General features: G+C 42.9%; 1 protein-coding gene across 2 annotated transcripts; it reads right to left on the bottom strand.

Moving 5' to 3' along the window:
- Positions 1-1,502: 1,502 nt before the first annotated feature.
- On the bottom strand, positions 1,503-17,089 carry LOC142195718 (retinol dehydrogenase 7-like). 2 transcript variants are annotated; one of them, XM_075265722.1, is made up of 5 exons: positions 16,905-17,089; positions 8,426-8,754; positions 5,667-5,925; positions 2,918-3,081; positions 1,503-1,955 (listed from the first exon to the last, which is right to left on the bottom strand). In XM_075265722.1, exons 2-5 carry the CDS (start codon positions 8,736-8,738, stop codon positions 1,735-1,737), a joined length of 957 nt encoding a protein of 318 aa, XP_075121823.1. In that variant the 5' UTR covers positions 8,739-8,754; positions 16,905-17,089; the 3' UTR covers positions 1,503-1,734. The 2 variants fall into 2 exon arrangements, with proteins under 2 accessions (XP_075121823.1, XP_075121824.1); XM_075265723.1 differs by lacking the exon at positions 16,905-17,089 and adding an exon at positions 11,322-11,410.
- Between the last annotated feature and the right edge of the window lie 1,828 nt (positions 17,090-18,917).

Here is an 18,917-nt window from a genome sequence, read left to right as displayed (position 1 = left end):
TGGAGGATTAGATACACAAGTCAGCACACAGTATCACACACCAGGGGATTAGATACGCGCGTCTGCACACAGCACCACACGCTGGAGGATTAGATACACAAGTGAGCACACAGTACCACAAGCCGGAGGATTAGATACACGCATCCTACCTGCGTCCTCCTGCTAGTATCTTATGTATTTGCAGGTGATATCTGTAGTGATTCATTTGCTACCTTTGAGATTTTGGAACATATAACCTATGTGATCATATATTATGTCATAAGCATTACTGATGATATGGCAGTGCTATGATTGTGTAGAGGTCATATCATAATTTCTAGATGTCACATCTAGACAGGGATATAGAGGAAGAAAGAGAAGCCCAGTCTGTGAATCTGCAAATTGGCCACCCCTCTCAGTGTCTTGTAATATTTGGTTATGGTTTCTACCCCTGTAGGTTGATGCAGAATCAAGATATTTATTTTTTTTTAAATCTTGTATCTTTTCTGGTTTACAGATCAGTTCTCATACACTTTCCATGGTAATATATCCCCACATAAGGAAAGAAGAAATCCACAAAAGCCTCTTTTTCTTCTCCGCTGCCCCCTTTGAAGAATATACGGTATCAGATGATAGTGAAATCTGTTTGTGACAGAGGTAAACCTAACTAAATGGGAACTTCGTTGTCCTAAACATAAAAACAAGAGTTTCCAGGTTAACCCCTGTTTATTGAAAGTTTATAACAGGATCGGCAGAAAGGCAGAAGGCCGCTTTAACACATTGGTGGGCCCAGTGAAAAGGTTTCATAATTGGGTCCCCCATAATCATCACTTAGAAATACCTGACCTACATAAACTATATTGGCCCCCACATAGCATAATGCCCCTTAGTGGCTCTCATATAGTATAATGCCTCCCTAGTGGCCCCCTACAATGAAGTGAATCTCAGTGGTTCAACGGACGAAAAGAACTATAGAATATGCTGTGAGCTCTGAGTGCTATGGCAAATATATCCCAGCTCACTCTGCTCATTCATTTTTGTATCCCAAAAATATGACCTCCTCTAGTTGCCTTCACAGCATAACGTCCCCCTCCAATTAGTTTAATGCCTCCCTTTAGATCCCCCCCCAGTATAATTTTCCCATCTAGTTGCCCCCACAATTTAAAGTCTCCCTTTAGTTGCTCCCACAATATTATGTCCCTCTCCTACCAAACAAACAAAGAAAAACAAAACAAAACAAAAAACAACAAACACACTCACCTCTCCTCTTTCTGGTCCAGAGTCTTCAGGGAGCTACAAATGCAGTGTTGTTGTGGTGCATGGTTGGTGCAAGACAGGGTCTTGTGCTGTGTAAAGGACATGAACATCTGCTTTGGGAAAAGATGCTACATGGTTCTGCCACGAGATGAAGGATTCTAGGAAAAACACCTATGTAAAACACCGGACAAAGCAGGCCACACATTTTCTCAAATGCTCTGCAAAAATGTTGTATTATAAATGCAGCATTGTACAATAGAGGCCCATTGTGATATACTTCTCCGTAATATGAAAGTGTCTATTAACTTTTTTATTTTAGGATCTAAACTTCTTTAATAACAATGTGGTGGATTTAAATTCATATCATAGAGAGAAAATGATACAATGGTAATATGGGTAATGTAAAAGTGAGGTTGTCAAGCCTATATTAAGACATATGGACTAAAAGCCTGCTATAGACAACCAGAGCATTCTCACCCACTTATGTGCTCCTGGCCATCACTTAATTCCTTGAGCTGGTTTGGGTCCATTGCGTGTTAAAATGTAGTCAATTATAAATGTTGGGAAGTAGGAAAGAGGAATGTAGAATAGTTTGGCATCCAATCCAGCAGAGTATCTTGTCCAGGGATGACAGGCAGTCAGTGCATGCTCCATACAGTTTGTTACCAGGTAGAGCTTGGGAGAACTTGTTGCAACCAATTGTTCCAAACTTTCTATAACTGCATACATATAATAAAAAAGCATAATTAAGGTGTACAATGTCCACAGTCTTACATCCTACAGATTTTATACTTTTTTTTCAACAAACACGTAGACCAACTGATTTTGTATACATATACAGTTTCTTATCTCCATCACTGAGCGAAAAATACAGAATACTGAAATCACCGATGACTACATTTTTCAATACAGTATGGTTTGTAGGATCCTGATGTATTCTGGAAGAGTGTGCAAAAGGACACTTTTTGGCAAACAGTTGCCATTAAAATGTATAAGCACTGGTGTGGAGTGAATGAGGTTAAAGTTGGGGAGAGTTAACTAGAAATGCTGTTTAAATAGTAACAGAAAACCGTCATATCTGCTTTGCACTACATTTATTAAAGGGGTATTCCTATGTCCAGAGTCATATTGAAATTTGTAGCTTAAGCTAACTGAATTGTTTTACCAAATACATTTCTTTATCTATCTGGCTCTGTGCATCAAATACAACCGAATTTTGTCTCCTCAGCTCATTGTCTAGGAGGTTTTAGACCACCACTGCTATCTAGCAATAGTGGCCATGGATGATGACTTCCGTTCACCTATCTTCTCTTCTCTTTGCAAAGTACACTGAGACCTGATAATGGCTAGAACACATCCTTGATCAGTGGCCTGAACTGAAAATCAGTATGTGGAGGAGAGAGGAGAGCAGAAGAAACCCTGAGATAAGAAAATTATTTTTTGTGAGCCAAAGATAGAAGTGGAATGAGCAGAAAGGAGAAGTGATTTTTTTATTTTATTTATATTTTCCATTCCTTTTGTAGCTGTTTTTGTGTTGGAATGAAGAAAAGTGAATTTTGTCAGATAGCTTGTGATATCTAATGACACATAACAGTCTATATTCAGTTCACCTGGAAACACAGATTGGTTTAATTCCCATTTACACCACAAATGATCTAGGATAGAATTGATGAAATCTTACATTTCTTGAGGTATTGCTCTCCATACACCTTCTTGGTCTCAGCTGGCAACATCTGGAATCTTTCCTCCACGTTCTTCTTAAACAAATCTACATTGGAAATGCTTGTGCTGAACGCCCCCGGTTCAATTATCGAAACTTTTATCCCAAAATTATTAAGCTCTTGCCTGTAAATGTAGATATATATACACACACACGTAAAAAAATAAATAAAAATGTTCAGATCATCTGATATCCTCAATTTTTGAAGAGGCATTTTCTTCTACTTAACACTGCAGGACACAGAAGCATTGATGCAGGAACCTTTCACATAAAAATATTTTCTTAGTTGTAAATACAATTTAAAGGGCTTATCCCACAAAGTGAACTCTGTGTCCCACTCCACATTCAACCTGAGCCATTTCCGCCATTCTGACTTTCTGCCGTGGCCTTAGGCTCAGATGAATGAGCTCATTCAGGGGAGCGGCAAGTTCTGCAGATGAATTAAGATGCTTATTTTTTTCAGCATCCTGCTTTGACCTCTACACAATCATGGTGGAATTTGGCTCGATTTTAAGGCAGATTCCTTCTCAAAATTAGCACCAAATTCTGCTGTGTGAATCTATCAGTGAAAGACTGGAGTAAACGGAGTGATGGAAACTCCTGAGCATTTCCTCCAATAATCTAGCCCTGTAATATGAAGATATTTTACTATTTTTCAGAGTTGAGTAAATTGTGTATATTAAAAAAATACTTGCACATTGTATTGATGTAGAAGCATATGGCTCCATGCAAAGACCGAGCCAGACTATTGTAGCTCAGCCCACACTACTCAGAGCTATTTACTTCTGGCTCAGTACAATGTGCAGATCCAGTGGCTGCAGCAGCTAATAAGTGGGCCTGCCAGGTGTTGACCCCCCCCCCCCCCCCCAATTTGATATTGAGATCCTATCCTAAACTAAAGATGGCAGGGGCAGATCCAGGGCCGGGTGGCCCGGACCCAGCGCCGCATCACTCATGAGTGCGGCAGCCCGGGCAATTATTTTTTTTTCTTTGAAGCAGAGTTGCCGCTCTCCGTGCGCTGGTTCAGACGTCTACGTATCAGCATAGGCAGCGTCATCATGCCGCCTACGCTGATACGTAGATGTCTGCCAATAGAAGAGGATCGCGGAGGCAGCGGGAACAGCAGAAGCTCGATCGGTAAGTATAATAACATTTTTTTTGTTTTATAATAGGTCACTACGGTAGCAGCCTATTTACCAACCTCCCGCAATCCCACTGCCGCTATTATTATACTCGGGGGTCTTTTCAGAACCCCGAGTATAATAATCAGAGCCAGGGAAAGTGAGGGAACATAATAAACAATGTTACTTACCCCTCCGGGATCCAATGTTAACCCTAGCAGGCTTCGGGCCTATATGGTAATGCCCAGACGTCACGTGGTCAGGTATATTGCCATATAGGCCCAAAGCCTGTGCTAGCAGTACCATATAGGCCCGAAGCCTGCTAGGATTAAAGACGACCTTTCATTGGTTTGGGCAAACACAGTTCTATATACCGCTGGAAAGCCGACAGTACGCTGAATTCAGCTGCCTTTGCCCAAACTCATGAAAGGTCCTCTTTAACATCGGGTCCCGGAGAGGTGAGTAACAGTGTTTATTATGTTCTCTCATCTCCTCTGGGGCTCCGATTATTATACTCGGGGGTCACAGCATTATTGGAGCTCAAGTTTGGGTCAACAAATGTCTTGATTGGAGCTGAAGCTGAGCTGATGGAGTCTAAGGAATGTCATTCCAAAATGAAATAAGAATGTATACCTATTTATATGCCCTATTGAATATTATTTTTGTACACTACGTTTTCATATGAAGATATAAGTTTCTTAAGAAAGGGAAACTATTAGTGACCTATTCTACTGTATTCCGATACAGTGTGAAAAGTCCTAGTCTTGTCAGAGGTACAGTATATGCCTGGAAATCTACCTAATTACCTCCAACACACTGTAAGCCCCTGAAATTAAGTAAACAGAACCTAACACAGGGCAAACATGTGGAGTGAATGTTTCACTGCAGAATTTAACCTAGCTAACATCAAAGAAAAGATAATCGTCTGTCTTAAAATTTTGTTAACCAGATCTATGTGTTTAAAGGGGCTCTATCAGCAAAATCATGCTGATAGAGCCCCACATATGCGTGAATAGCCTTTAAAAAGGCTATTCAGGCACCGTAAATGTTATATTAAACTACCCCCCCAGTTTTAAAATAATACCCTAAAAAAGAATGTGCTCTACTTACGCATCGTGCACACTGGGCGGGCATTCAGGGTGCGCCGTCTTCTTCATCCACGCCTCCTCTTCCTCAGATGTCCTCCGGTCCCGTCCTCCTCCGGCGCTCGCAAACTGACACTGATATAAAAAAAATGGCCTGGGCGCCTGCGCAGTAGCATGCGGCTTCTACTACGGCTACTGCGCAGGCGCCCAGGCCATTTTTTTTTTATCAGTGTCAGTTTGCGAGCGTCGGAGGAGGACGGGACCGGAGGACATCGGAGGAAGAAGAGGCGTGGATGAAGAAGACGGCGTACCCTGAACGCCCGCCCAGCGTGCACGATGCGTAAGTAGATAACATTCTTTTTTAGGGTTTTATTTTAAAACTGGGGGGTAGTTTAATATAACTTTTACGGTGCCTGAATAGCCTTTTTAAAGCCTATTCACGCATATGTGGGGCTCTATCAGCATGATTTTGCTGATAGAGCCCCTTTAATAAAATATACTCACCTTAAAGTATCGGAGAAGACTTCCACGCCATATTTGGAGATATTGTAACCATTTGTCATAATGGGCAATCTTCCAACTATACTCGAAACATTGACAATCCTTCCTTTGGCTTTCCTGATCAGTGGCAGAAATGTCAGTGTCACATCAATCATCCCCAGTAAATTCACATCCAGAACCTTAACAATGTCTTCTTTTTTCATCCATCCAAAGGGAGCAATTTCACCAGCAATACCAGCATTATTCACCAGACCCCAGAGTCCTACAAAAATATAATTTGGACGGTAAATGATATGCCTAAGTAGTCATGAAAGGATAATTAATATGGTAATGGAAACTATGTAGAGTGTAAATTATGTTTGCCCTAAAGTGTTGTCATAGTATAATGGACCAATCCTTCCATATTTATTATGTCTTGGCCCTTTAGTACAGGGCATGCTAACGGTGCATTGTTCACATTACTCAGTTTTCAAATGGTCTTCCTGGCTTGTCATGCGATCGGCAGATTGACCTGAAGATTCACACACTATATGGAAGTCCCTGATTTGTAGGATGATCTATAAAAACCCGTCCGGAGGCTGAATAAAGTGATTGATGCATCTGGTAAGGGTTATCATTCACTTTACATTAGTATCCCCAATACCACAGGGCTAAAACATAATCAATTTGGCGTTCACACTTTATAGGCAATCTTCTTGGCTATGGCCCGGTTCACATCTGCGTTCGGCAAATCTGTGAAATCAGTATTTCACATCTTCAAAAACTGATTTCAAACGGTCCAGATTACAATTGTGTCAGGGGACGTTCATACCTGCGCCCTTGTCCGCCATGTGTTGTTCCTCTGGGTTTCCGTCCACAGCCCCGGTGAAACTGAACAGGAGCTGGCTACCCAGTGGTCGGTTTTGAAAGCAAACCGCCGGTGTCCGCCCACAGCCTCTCCGCGGGGAAATGTGTTTTTTTTTGGCCAGACACAAAGTTGGACATGAAGGACTTTGTATCTGGCCAAAAAAAAAAAACGGTTTACCCGACGGGAGGCTGCATATGGGCTGCTTTAAAAACCCATTCAAAAGAATGGGTAGCCATCCCCTGTCTAGTTTCGCCGGGGCTGTGGATGGCAACTCGGCAGAATGACACAGTTTGTAATCAGTTTTTTTTTTTTTTTTTTTAATATGGACAGTTTGAAATCAGTTATTGAAGATGTCAAATACTGATTTCGAATGGATTTGCCGAACGTAGATGTGAACTGGGGTTTACATGACAAGAATCTATATAACTAATCATATGCTAAATTGTTGCAAATCAAATTTATGTATGAGATAGCCAAGATGATGGTCTGTAAAATGATGGCAGTTTCATGTTTGAAGTTGTAGTGGATGGTGAGATATGGTGCCTGAAAGTCAAAAGTTCAACATTGCTTTCCTTTTGCTTGTCAGTGAATATCTGTTCACACTAGTAAGGTTGCCCCAAGCCGTCTTTTTCCAGAATGAATAGCGTCAGATATTTATGCAAGATTAAGATGACACGCCAAAGACATACTGATAGGGAATTTGTCCTACTTGGGACATTATTGACAATATTTCTATAAAAGTGTGGAAATATGCAATATAATTGTTTTATAGATATAAGCAAAATAAATATATAAATAACTAAGAAAATAGTGAGTGACCAGGGTCAATAGTCCAACCAGTAGCAAGGGCTCTAAGGGTCTGTTCACACGGCGGAAACCTTTTCCACCATGTGAATTCTCCGCGTGGCTAGCCGCGATGGGATGCCAATGCAGTGCATTGGCATCCCGCTACTGATTAGGCCCGAATGAATGGGCCTAATCTGGAGTGAGTCTCAATCCGCAGACCCCGCAGCTGACTCAGCCGCGGAATTCGCGGCAAGATACGGCATGTCGCTTCTTTTTCCTGCTAGCTAGCTACCTTTTTTTTTTTTTTTCTAAATGTAGATTGTGAGCCCCACATAGAGCTCACAATGTACATTTTTCCCTATCAGTATGTTTTTTTAAAAAAAATATGGGATGGAAATCCATGCAAACATGGGGAGAACATACAAACTCCTTGCAGATGGTTTTATGCCCTTGGTGGGATTTGAACACCAGGACTCCAGCGCTGCAAGGCTGCAGTGCTAACCACTGAGCCACCGTGTGGCCCCCAAAAAGGCTAGCTACCTTTTTTGCAGGCAGATTTTGAGTCAGATTCCGCGTCAAAATCTGCCTGCAAAAAACTACGTGTGAACATACCCTAAGGGGGCATTCACACGGGGTAAAGTGGCGCTGATTCTGCCATGATAACTCATGGCAGTATCAGCGCTGATAAAAAGACTCCCATTGATTTCAATGTGTTCTGCGTGTTAAACGAAACCCATTGAAGTCAATAGGAGTCTTTTTATCAGCGCCAATTCTACCGTGAGTTATCGTGGCAGAATCAGCGCCACTTTACTCCGTGTGAATGCCCCCTAAGACAACTCTCACTAATGTAAAGAAGTCAGTTCAGATTTCATATGTTTGCATCTTTTCCAGAACTCTTTAACTTTTTCTTACTTCTTAGTATTTTTTAGATGTGATACTTGCTAATGAGTCACATTAAATAGTAAAAGTGAAAAGCATCCATCCAATATAGTATATGATACAGGGCTTATCTGCCAAATACATGGCTATGTCTGCATGTATAATGTCAAGTCTGAGTAATAGTATAATTAGGGCACAGTAGTATATAGAATTTTCAGGCACGTTCCAAGGAACAGTACATGTAACTCACCTTGGTCTCCAACAATACGAGACACCCACTCAGCTGCAGAGCTCACACTCTTGCTATCAGCAATATCAAGTATTGTAGTTTGCAGTCTACTTGATGCCTCCTTCTTCAAGTTCTCAGCCCCTTTCTCCGTAAAGCAAGACGCAAGAACCTTCATTCCACGTTTATCCAATTGCCTGGCCAGCAGGTTTCCAAACCCGCTGTCACATCCAGTAATGAAGACATATTTATCTGTGAGATTCTCCAGTATCTGCCTCTGCCTGTACCATCTGTATACTATTAACAAACCTAATAGCATCAACAGAAGGAGACACATGATGGGAGCGATAATTCTACAAAAGAAAAGGAAAACATTCCAAAAATTATTAATACATAAAAAAAGAATTTGCTGTAAATAACCATACTTCACACTTTTCAGAATTGCTCTAAAGCTATGGTTGCTTCAGCGTCATGACATAAGTGTAGCGCCGCCTAGAGGAGGCAGCGGAGAGCGATCAGGTCAGGTGAGTAAAAGTTTAAAAAAAAATAAAAAATTGCGCCCCAGATTAGTCCATGAGTCGCCATTGCAGCTGCCACCTGGTTTGGACAATTTGTGTTACCCAAAATGTCTTGGCGTGACAACTATCTAAACAAGATAAGTATAAAATGTTGTACTGCTGAGTTTGCATATTTATTTTGATAGGCATGCGGTATAGTAACTGACTAATAGATACATTTGGGACTGCTTATGGTGAATGAAGGACTGAGTGGTGTGGGGAAGTTAGCTCGGTAGAAGCAGTGGTGCGGACGCAAATAGTCAAGACAGGGACACAAAATATGCAGCAAACTGGTTTATTTAGAAAACAAAATCCAGGAAAATAAATAAACCTTGACTTCAGGCACAAAATGAGCAAAACAAAATATAGCCTTAACTTCAGGCAAAAACAAAATAAAATCCTGCTCGTCTGAGCAACTAACTAAACAGAACTGATAACCTAACTATACGTGTGGTTTACTTCCAGCCTCACGAACAAAACAAGCACAATATAGTCTCACCGGACTCAGGGTTACAGGACAGAACCATACAGCTGCTTTCATCCTATGGAACTGCAATGCAAGAGCTGCAGCCTTTTCTGGCCCAGAAATGAGCCAAGGATCTACACCTGGGCTGAGGCCTACTCCAGATCTGCTCTGGACCACACATATGTCAGAAACCTGGGGCTGAGATATCTGGACTCCAGCACTCTGCCTGTCACCTTCTCACAGGTCACCCCTCCTCTCATGTCATAGAAAAGGTCAAATGATTTTGCTGACAAATGTCATGTCTATGGTCAGATTTGGATTATTTTTATATCATATCTTGTATTGACATTACATTTTACATATAATGTATTCTGTTTCTGTATCACACCAAGGTGCAGTCTGTACGCGCTCAACACTGTTTTTATATTACAATGAATCAAGACCTATAAATATACACTGGGCCATAGACACGACCGTGTGATACTTCAGTGGAAAAACCCGGGTAGCACACTGACCAATTCATTTGTATTAGCCCATACACAAAACCGTGATTTTCTAAGTTCTGAGTGCGGGTCAACAGCCTGTGCCGCAAAACTCAGGACAAGTCCTAGCCCTATCCGGTTTTGCAGCTGTGTTTGCTGGCCCGAATGAATGGGACTGCGGAAGCATGGCCGGTGCATGGAGGCACACAGACGACATCCATGTACTGCTCGTGCTGTTCAGTCATGACCGTGAGCTTTACGCCTAAGGGTCCATTCACACGGAGTAAACGCGCGCTAATTTTGGCAAAATACACGTGTAAAAAATACACGTGTAAAAATAAGACTCCCATTGACTTCAATGCCATTTTTTTACATGTGTAAAAAAACACGTCAAAATACACGTGTAAAATGTCATTGAAGTCAATGGGAGTCTTATTTTTACACGTGTATTGTTTACACTTGTATGTTGCCAAAATGAGCGTGTGTTTACTCCGTGTGAATGGACCCTTATTGTTTGATTTATTATTCTTTGGTGTGCAAAGCACAGTGGCTCAGTGTGTAGCAGTTCCCTACCTTGCAGTGCTGGGTCTTGGATTTGAATCTCTGAACAGCAAGGTTCACAGTACGCTCGTGTAAGCGGCCACAAGAAAATGGCCGCAGGCATGCGCAGTCGGCTCTGCCCGATGTGTCCCATTTAAAGTCAGAAGAAGCCATCCGAAGAACACGTGGCGGAGAGGGCGTTCAAGAGGAAGCAGAGGCTGTCGCTGGAGAGTTTTTTCACAGATGTTTGAGAACTGGGGACCGCCCCCAGTGCTGCGAGAGAACTCATTTGCATACCAATGAAAACTGGGATATCTATGGAACAGCGGCACGGAGAAGACATCTAAAGGTAGGGGAAGAATAGCCTTTCTTAAGGCTATTCCTACGTTTTAGTGAGAAAAAATGCAGTTTTAATGATTGTCCATTCACACGGAGGAAAATGGCGCTGATTCTGTCACGATAACTCGCGGCAGAATCAGCGCTGATAAAAAAAAGACTCCCATTGACTTCAATGTGTTCTGCACGGAAGACAGAACCCTATTAAAGTCAATGGGAGTCTTTTTTATCAGCACTGATTCTGCCGAGCATGGGCCCAGGACAATATTTTTTATGAGCAATATTTGCAAATGTGTCTCATGTGTGTAAACTTGATGTATACAAAGAGTATGACACTGTACTCCTGTATGTTTAATATCAGACTGCTTACAGCTGTTACATGTTACCATATATGAAAAATGTCCACATGTTCGAACAGATTTTATGCATATAGTGCAGGTCTATATGCCCTGAATCAAGACATTTGTGAGTTTACTAAACTATGGTTATACAGAACTGAATAGTAACCAGACAGGTATTTAGGAAACATTATGTCTTACCTTTCTGCCCAGGTTTCAGAGGATATAGCTTCTTGAAGTGTTATACTGTAGTTACAGAGGTGACCTGATAAGTCTCAGCAAACACAGGAAACCAGTAGTGGACTTTACCTTTTTGCATCACACTGAGCTACTGTGTCTGGGTTTATACAGACAGGTTTTAGCACTGGAATTCCATTTGCTATATTTACTCCTGAAGCACAAAGATAAAAACTCTGCCTGGCTCAGCTGATAGGGTGCAAGTTTAACCCTTGCATGTCCCCAAGAAATTAAACAAAAATCTAAATACAGAAATAGCAGAGATCTGAGCTTTACGAGGGCTTGACATTCCTTTCTTACACATCTCTTTTAAGAATTACTTAACAATTCTGGAGCATCGTTTCTTGCTTGATGAGGTTTCTCTCTTGTTCCTCCTGGAAATTTATGAATAAAGTGACAACCGAGTATTACCACTCTGGTGCCAAGAGGAACGCCTGGACAGTGTCAGACTTTGCAGGAAGACTCTCCATTGGTAAAGCTACATGCACACAAATGTGTGCATGTGCCAGATCAGTGGTAAAATGGTGCATATAGTTCACGGGCTCAATGGACCGATTCAGTAAACCCAAGCCACAAAATGGACAGGTATAGGACCAGATTGCAGACACATCTTTATAGGGATAGTCCCATCAGTCATTTATAGCATATGCACAGGCTACCTGTATGACATCCACTGAGATGCCATGTGGGTGTAACTATCAGGGTCTGTGACTTTCCAGCCAGTTTCATAGCTTAAAGAGGACCTTTCATGCATATGCGGTATTATATACCACTAGGGAGCCGACAACGCGCTGAATTCAGTACAGTGTTGTCATTCCCTTTATGTGCTGAGACTGGTGATATCAGCGCCGTTAGTTTCGACACCAATCTCAGCCTACTGTCAGAAGGGCGTTCCTTACAGTCTAGCTGGGTTCTGAGGAACGCCCTCGCCATGAGAGTACTGTCCATAGTTCTGTACTGTCAGAGGAGGCGTTCCTTACCGCCCAGTGATAACGCTAATCTATGAGGAACGCCCCCACCCCAATACAAGTCTATGGATGAATACTGTAAGAGGGGTGTTCCTCACAGTCCAGCTAGACTGTCAGGAATGCTCTTGTGATAGTGGGGAGAGATCTGAGCAAAAACTAATGGCACCGATATCTCCAGCCCTGGGGCACATAACAGGAAAGCCAACAGTGTGAGGACTCCCACCTGCCTCACCCTGTTGCTCAGCAAAACAGTCAGTGTAGGACTAACATGGTATATTTCACGATCGCGATCGGAATTCCGACCCGATCTTTTCCAGCGGGATCGAGGTCAGACATTATTTCACGATCGGCTCAACCCTCAAGTGACTTTTTCCATAGAGAAGCATTGACTAGGGTTCGGGATCGGAAAAGAACGGATCCCGAATGGCGATCGAGCAAATTTCACAATCGCGATCGGCTGGAAAATGATCGGAAATCGGATTTTGAAATCAATCCTGAAATCTCAAGATCGACTCAACCCTAGTCACTACTGATTCATAGTAGATCATGATGAATTTATTGTTTAATGATTGTGCACTATTTATGGCTCCAAGGTTTTGTGAGAATACATGCTCTTGTGTATTTTTCAAATGTAATAGTATGGCAGATGTTGAGTATTTAAATATGGCAGGCGCTCAGGTGCTGAATGGTCACAATAGCCAGCGTCAAACTGGGTCTCAGAGGCCAGGACCCAGCCATTTCGCTAACAGAAAGGTGTCAGTTCCGATAGAAGCCTACCCATGGGAAGTGTGTAAAAATAACAAACGTTTATACTCGCCTCTCTTGATTTTATGGTGGTCCGACATAATTTTCTGGCCGGTGACTGATGTCACACGTTCCCGAAATCACTGCACATGTCCTGTGACTGGGCCTCAGCGGTTACCTGGGGCGTGCTTGCATTATAATGTCAGTGTGGTCTAGAAATCTCACTGTCTGCAATATTCACAGCCCAGGGCCCATTGACCCCTAAGACTTTCAATAGAAGAGGATACAATTGCATAGCCTGTGTCAAAATTTGTAACTATATATTGTTTTGGTGCCTCTGTTCTTGTGTTTCATGGTTTTCTACTTTTTAGTACTTAGGCTATATTCGCACTAATGGTGAATATTAGAGATGAGCAAGTAGTATTTGATCGAGTAGGTATTCGATCGAATACTACGGTATTCTAAATATTCATACTCGATCGAATACTACTAGCTATTCGCAGTAAATATTCCATTCAGAACCAGCGTTGATTGGCCGAATGCTATACAGTGTCCTTGCTAGGAGCAGGCAGCTTGCTGTTACAAGGGAGCTTACTTTTTCTCATAGGAATGAATTGACCAGCGTTGATTGGCCAGTGTACAGCATTCGACCAATCAACGCTGGTTCTGCTGGAGGCTCGTCTGTGTGGAGGCGGAGTCTAAGATCGGACCACAGCAGTCTCCATTATGGTCCAATCTTAGACTCCACCTCCTCACAGATGAGCCTCCGGCAGAACCAGCGTTGATTGGCCAAATGCTGTACACTGGCCAATCAACGCTGGTCAATGCATTCCTATGACAAAAAAGTCAGCTCCCTCATAACTGGAAGCTGCCAGCTCTCCTGACTAGCAAAGACGAGCCTTCTGCAGAACCAGCGTTGATTTGCCGCAGGCTCGTCTTTGCTAGTTGGGAGAGCTGGCAGCTTGCAGTTACAAGGAAGCTTACTTTTTATCAGCGCAACTGCAAGCGCTGTGCAGTTAAAGCGCACGGACCCCATAGACTATAATGAGGTCCGTGCACTTTAACTGCACAGCGCTTCTCCTAAACACTCTCCTCCTGCTATTTGTGGACTTGGTGACTCTCCTTTAGTCAAATAGTGGTTTCCCTTGAAACGAGCATTTTTTCCCATAGACTATAATTATATTCGATCGAGTAGTCGAATATTGAGGCTCTACTCGAAACGAATATCGAATCTCAAATATTTCACTGTTTGCTCATCTCTAGTGAATAGCATTGTCTGCTGATTTATTCGTTCTCATAAAGAAAATAGAATCCTAATAGACATGCCATGGGTCACTGGCATCCTCCAGGATCCTTTATGATTTATTACACAAAAAAATCATATACTATTACTATGTACTATATACTATTCTATATACTATTTGTTGCAGGTCATATAAAATTAAAATACTTGGTATATTTAAATAGGTTTTAATGAATTACCTTCTAAACGTATATGTAAATGAGCCCTCCGTGCACCGTGGGCATTCCCGTGCACCCCTCACATCATTCTCTGTTCACGCCCTCCTCCTCCTGTGGTTCTTCCATGTAAGTCCCTCCTCCTGCATTCTATTCACCAGTAGGCTTGAGCCAATCTTGACTTTTCAGGATCGATTTTGAAATCCGATTTCCGATCATTTTTCATTCGAACCCGATCTCGATCCCAATTCCGATCCCAATGCAAGTCAATGGGATTTTTTACTAATCGGAGATCGGATTTTAAAAACGATCCTCTTCACTACACAGCATGGAATCTAACAACTGAAAGCTTTAATTGTTAGAATCCATGATGTGTAGTGATTAAAAAATCCCCCGGCTACCTAAGTCCCCCCAGTTGTCTACTTACCAGCTGCCGCTACCGATCCACGCTGTTCACGCTCCTCTTCTTTCTACTGCACATGTCTTCAGAGCACCGTATGTGCCCGCACCTCTCAGGCTAGTGTTACTGATGCTGGGAGTAAGCGGGGCTTGTTGTGGCTTAGGAGAGTGTGGGCGGATATAGTACCCGCCCACCCTTTCCTAAGCCACAAGCCCCGCCTTCTTCCTAGGTCTGAAACAGTAACCTGGGAGCTAGGGGCGTGCACAGATCGAGAAGAGGTAAGAAGAGAACAGACGGGGAGTGGAATTCACGATTGCGATCAGAATTCCGATCCCGATCGTTTTAGGCAGCCTGTGCCGGCTGTGTGCTGGCGGCATCCATTCATTCTTAACATTGTTCGCTTTTCCCACAATGCTTGCAAAGCATTGTGGGAAATAACCTCCGACCTCGATCCTGCCTAAAACGATCGGGATCGGAATTCCGATCGCAATCGTGAAATTTACTCGATTGCCAATCGGAATCCGATCTTTTCAGATCCCGATCGCTCAACCCTATTCACCAGCTCCAACTGTCTCTTCCCTACTTCTGAAAAAGGACCTGTGATGATGTCACTACTGCTCTGTGATTGGCTTGTTCCTGTGATGTCGTCACTACAAAGTCCTTCGTCGTGTTCTAAGTAGTGATCTATACAGAGCAGAGGCTGCAACTCCCTGTGTCATAGATCTACTATGCTCATGGAGAACTATGATAGACACAGGAAGCTGCAGCCCCTGCTCTGTATAGATCACTACTTAGAAGACTACGAAGGACCTTGTAGTGACGTCATCACAGGAACAAGCCAATCACAGAGCAGTAGTGACATCATCACAGGTCGTTTTCCAGAAGCAAGGAAGAGACTTTGCTGGTGAATGGAAAGAAGGAGTAGGGACTTACATAGAAGAACCACAGAGAACAGAGCATGACGTGAGGGGTGCACGGGAACGCCCACGGTGCATGGAGGGCTCATTTACATATACGTTTAAAAGGTAATTCATTAAAACGGGGCGGTCTTTTAACAAAGGATTAGCAGGACTTGAATAGCCTTTTTATAGGCTATTCAGGCATGTGTTTACCTAAAATAGCGAAAATCCAGTGATAGAGCCTCTTTAAATATGGAGGAATGCAGCATAGAAAGCCTGGCATACAAAGCTACACAAAAATCAGTAAATAGGGATGTCGCCTGTAATCTTTGGACACCGTATGTAGTTAGAGGGTGTGATCGGTTTCAGATTGTTATTCCCTGAAAACAGTTTTCAGAAGTTGGCAAACACAGTATATGTGGGGCCCAGCCGCTTCTCAGTGTATGCTGGCAGAATATATTCACTGACACCATCTAGTGGCAGATACATGTGATGCACAATCCTGCACATAAAGGAGCGCACAACCTCTACAGTAATGAGATGATACATTTTCTTTCACTTCTTGTCAGTCTGTAGGATTATATGCAGGTTCCTGAAACAGGCAGCGTTGTAGAAATCCTGCAGGCAGCACAGGGGTTAATCTTGTGATGTTTTCTTTATTTTTGGCAGAAAACAGTTGAGGGGGTAGGGCTTAGTCAAGGGGGTGGGGTTTAACATTTTCTTTTCTGTTATATTTACACAGAATCTGACTCTGCACATTCCTCTTAAATACCTATTAGTTACAATAGAGGCCCCTGCACATCTATCCATGCGCTATCACAGCTCTGTACACGGTTGTGTGTGCATGATACCTTAATCTGATATAGACGTCAAATAAATGATATATTGTATGCCACAGACTTAAATGTGAACACTTGACTACATACTGTGCAAATTCATACAGTGCTTGTTCCAGCTACCTTATTGCCAATTTCAGTGAAATCTTTGTTTTGAGAAATGTCTAAGTCAATAATACCGCCGCCAAGTCTCCCCCGCTTCCTCTGCTCCTCTGAATATTTCACATGCAGAATAAACTGACCTGTTAGACGGTGAGATTCCTGGTCTCTGCTTATTCGCCTGGGTCCAGTCAGTGTGTTTATGAGAAATTTGTCAGTAACACATACTCCCTACTCGCAGAAAGAGAGGACACTTGTATGCACCTCTGTTGGAATCCTTGCAAGGACTGCAGAGATGGCAAATAACCGATAGAGTAATTCCTAAGAAGTTGTCTTGTGAATAGAGGTGGAGACACACTACGCCACTGCAGGCTGCAAGTTCTGTTTTGATGGCCTTGTTCCTCAGAGCCCTCAGTTAACTCCCCCTCAGTATGCAGGGGTACACCTAGCCTTTATGCTGCCTGTGGTGGACAGTGAAATGGCGCCCCCAATGTAGAAAATGTAAAAACCATATAATAATTATGTTCACGTATTATAGAAAATTGTATACTACAGGATTATATCCTGCATAACATCTACAATGTATTGCTTACATGCATATGTTGTAAATGGAACCTCTATATAACCACATTCACTATATTCATCCCTTTCATTATAAACCTACTGTATATGTGCACATTGAACATCATAGGGGTGTATTTCTAGTTAGCTAGATAGAAGAAGTTCATCACCTCCCAAGTTAATTACCTCCCAACTGTCCCGGATTCAGTGGAAAAGTCCCAAATTCCAGGTCCTGTCCTGCTGTCCTGGTCGGCGGGAGGTATGTCCCAGAATCAACTCATCTGCATCCAGAGGCTGCTCCTGTTTCACCACTGTGCCCCTGCGTGCTCTGGCCCTGGGTGCTGTAGGTGCAATGTGATGACATCACTCACATTGTACCTGAAGCTCCCTGAACTCCCCGGGAGAAGAGACCGCTGAGAGAGCAGCAGGGGAGTGAGGAGATGGAAGGAGCAGTGTGTTTATTATGTTTGGGGACAACTGCAGGAGGACATTAAACTGTGGGGCTAGCCGGAGGAGTACATGTCTGTCTCTAGTTGCCCACAGTTTAATGTCGCCCTCCAGCATCCCCCAGTTTAATGTCCCCCTCTAGTTTCCCTCAGTTTAAACTGGGTTACCAGGAGAAGGACTTCATACTGTGGAGTAATTAGAGAGAAACATTAGAATATGGGGACATATAATGATAGGTTGTCTGTAGGAGCATTATACTGTGTGGGAGCACATGGAAAAATGGATCAGAATGAGCAGAGTCAATATAGAAGTGGGTGGAGCTAAATTTGCTGTGACGAGCATAGCACGTCGCACATACTTTTCCTCTTTCTATATTTTGAAAGCTGGGAGGTATGCATATATACAATACCAGATGTAAGCTTGATTCATAAATATGGTAAGAGACCTAAGCTCGGTACATAAATGTGGGACCAGAACTAATCTCAATTAGAGATGAGCGAACACCGTTCGATCGAATACATATTCAATCGAATATCAGGCCATTCGAGGTGTTCGATTCCAGTCGAACACCACGAGGCAAACGCAGTAAAAATTCATATCCCCTCCCACCTTCCCTGGCGCGTTTTTTGCACCAATAACTGCGCAGGGGAGGTGGGAAAAAAACCCATTGGCTTCCGAAATCAGGTGACCTCCAATTTAGACGAATGGTGGATTTAATATTCGATTAATTTGGGACTGTGAACTATGTGACTGTGAGACAGTCACATAGGGGGAGGGAGGGAGTCAATCACTACACAGCGTGGGGTCCAAAAATTGAAACAATTTTTGGACTACATGCTGTGTAGTGAATAGGATCGTCTTTAAAATCCCAGCTCAGCTTCATCTCCCACGTAGTAATGTCCGATACTGCACACACTGATACTGCACACTCAGCTCAACTCAGCACACTCCGGAGTAGTTGAGCTGAGCGCACGGCCCGATGTAGGAGAGTGTGCACACTGTCCGATACTGCACACTGAGCTCAACTACACTCTGCAGACGATACTGCACGCTCAGCTCAACTACCCCGGAGTATATAATCTGAGAACTAGAGACGGGCGAAGCTCTCAAGATTCATTAAGTCTCAGGCAACTCGGGTCCCCGATTCA

The sequence above is a fragment of the Leptodactylus fuscus genome, chromosome 2 (assembly GCF_031893055.1).
Source record: "Leptodactylus fuscus isolate aLepFus1 chromosome 2, aLepFus1.hap2, whole genome shotgun sequence".
Taxonomy (NCBI): domain Eukaryota; kingdom Metazoa; phylum Chordata; class Amphibia; order Anura; family Leptodactylidae; genus Leptodactylus; species Leptodactylus fuscus.
The sequence above is the reverse complement of the archived record's forward strand: the minus strand, read 5'-3'. Positions and strand labels throughout refer to the sequence as shown.

Bases quoted from the DNA above. Each gene is read 5' to 3' on its own strand.
- LOC142195718 (XM_075265722.1), bottom strand. From the start codon at position 8,738: ATGTGTCTCCTTCTGTTGATGCTATTAGGTTTGTTAATAGTATACAGA. The intron at 5,926-8,425 runs GTGAGTTACATG...ATATTTTTGTAG, and splicing joins TCGTATTGTTGGAGACCAAG to GACTCTGGGGTCTGGTGAAT. The intron at 1,956-2,917 runs GTAAGATTTCAT...ATATGTATGCAG, and splicing joins AGAGCAATACCTCAAGAAAT to TTATAGAAAGTTTGGAACAA.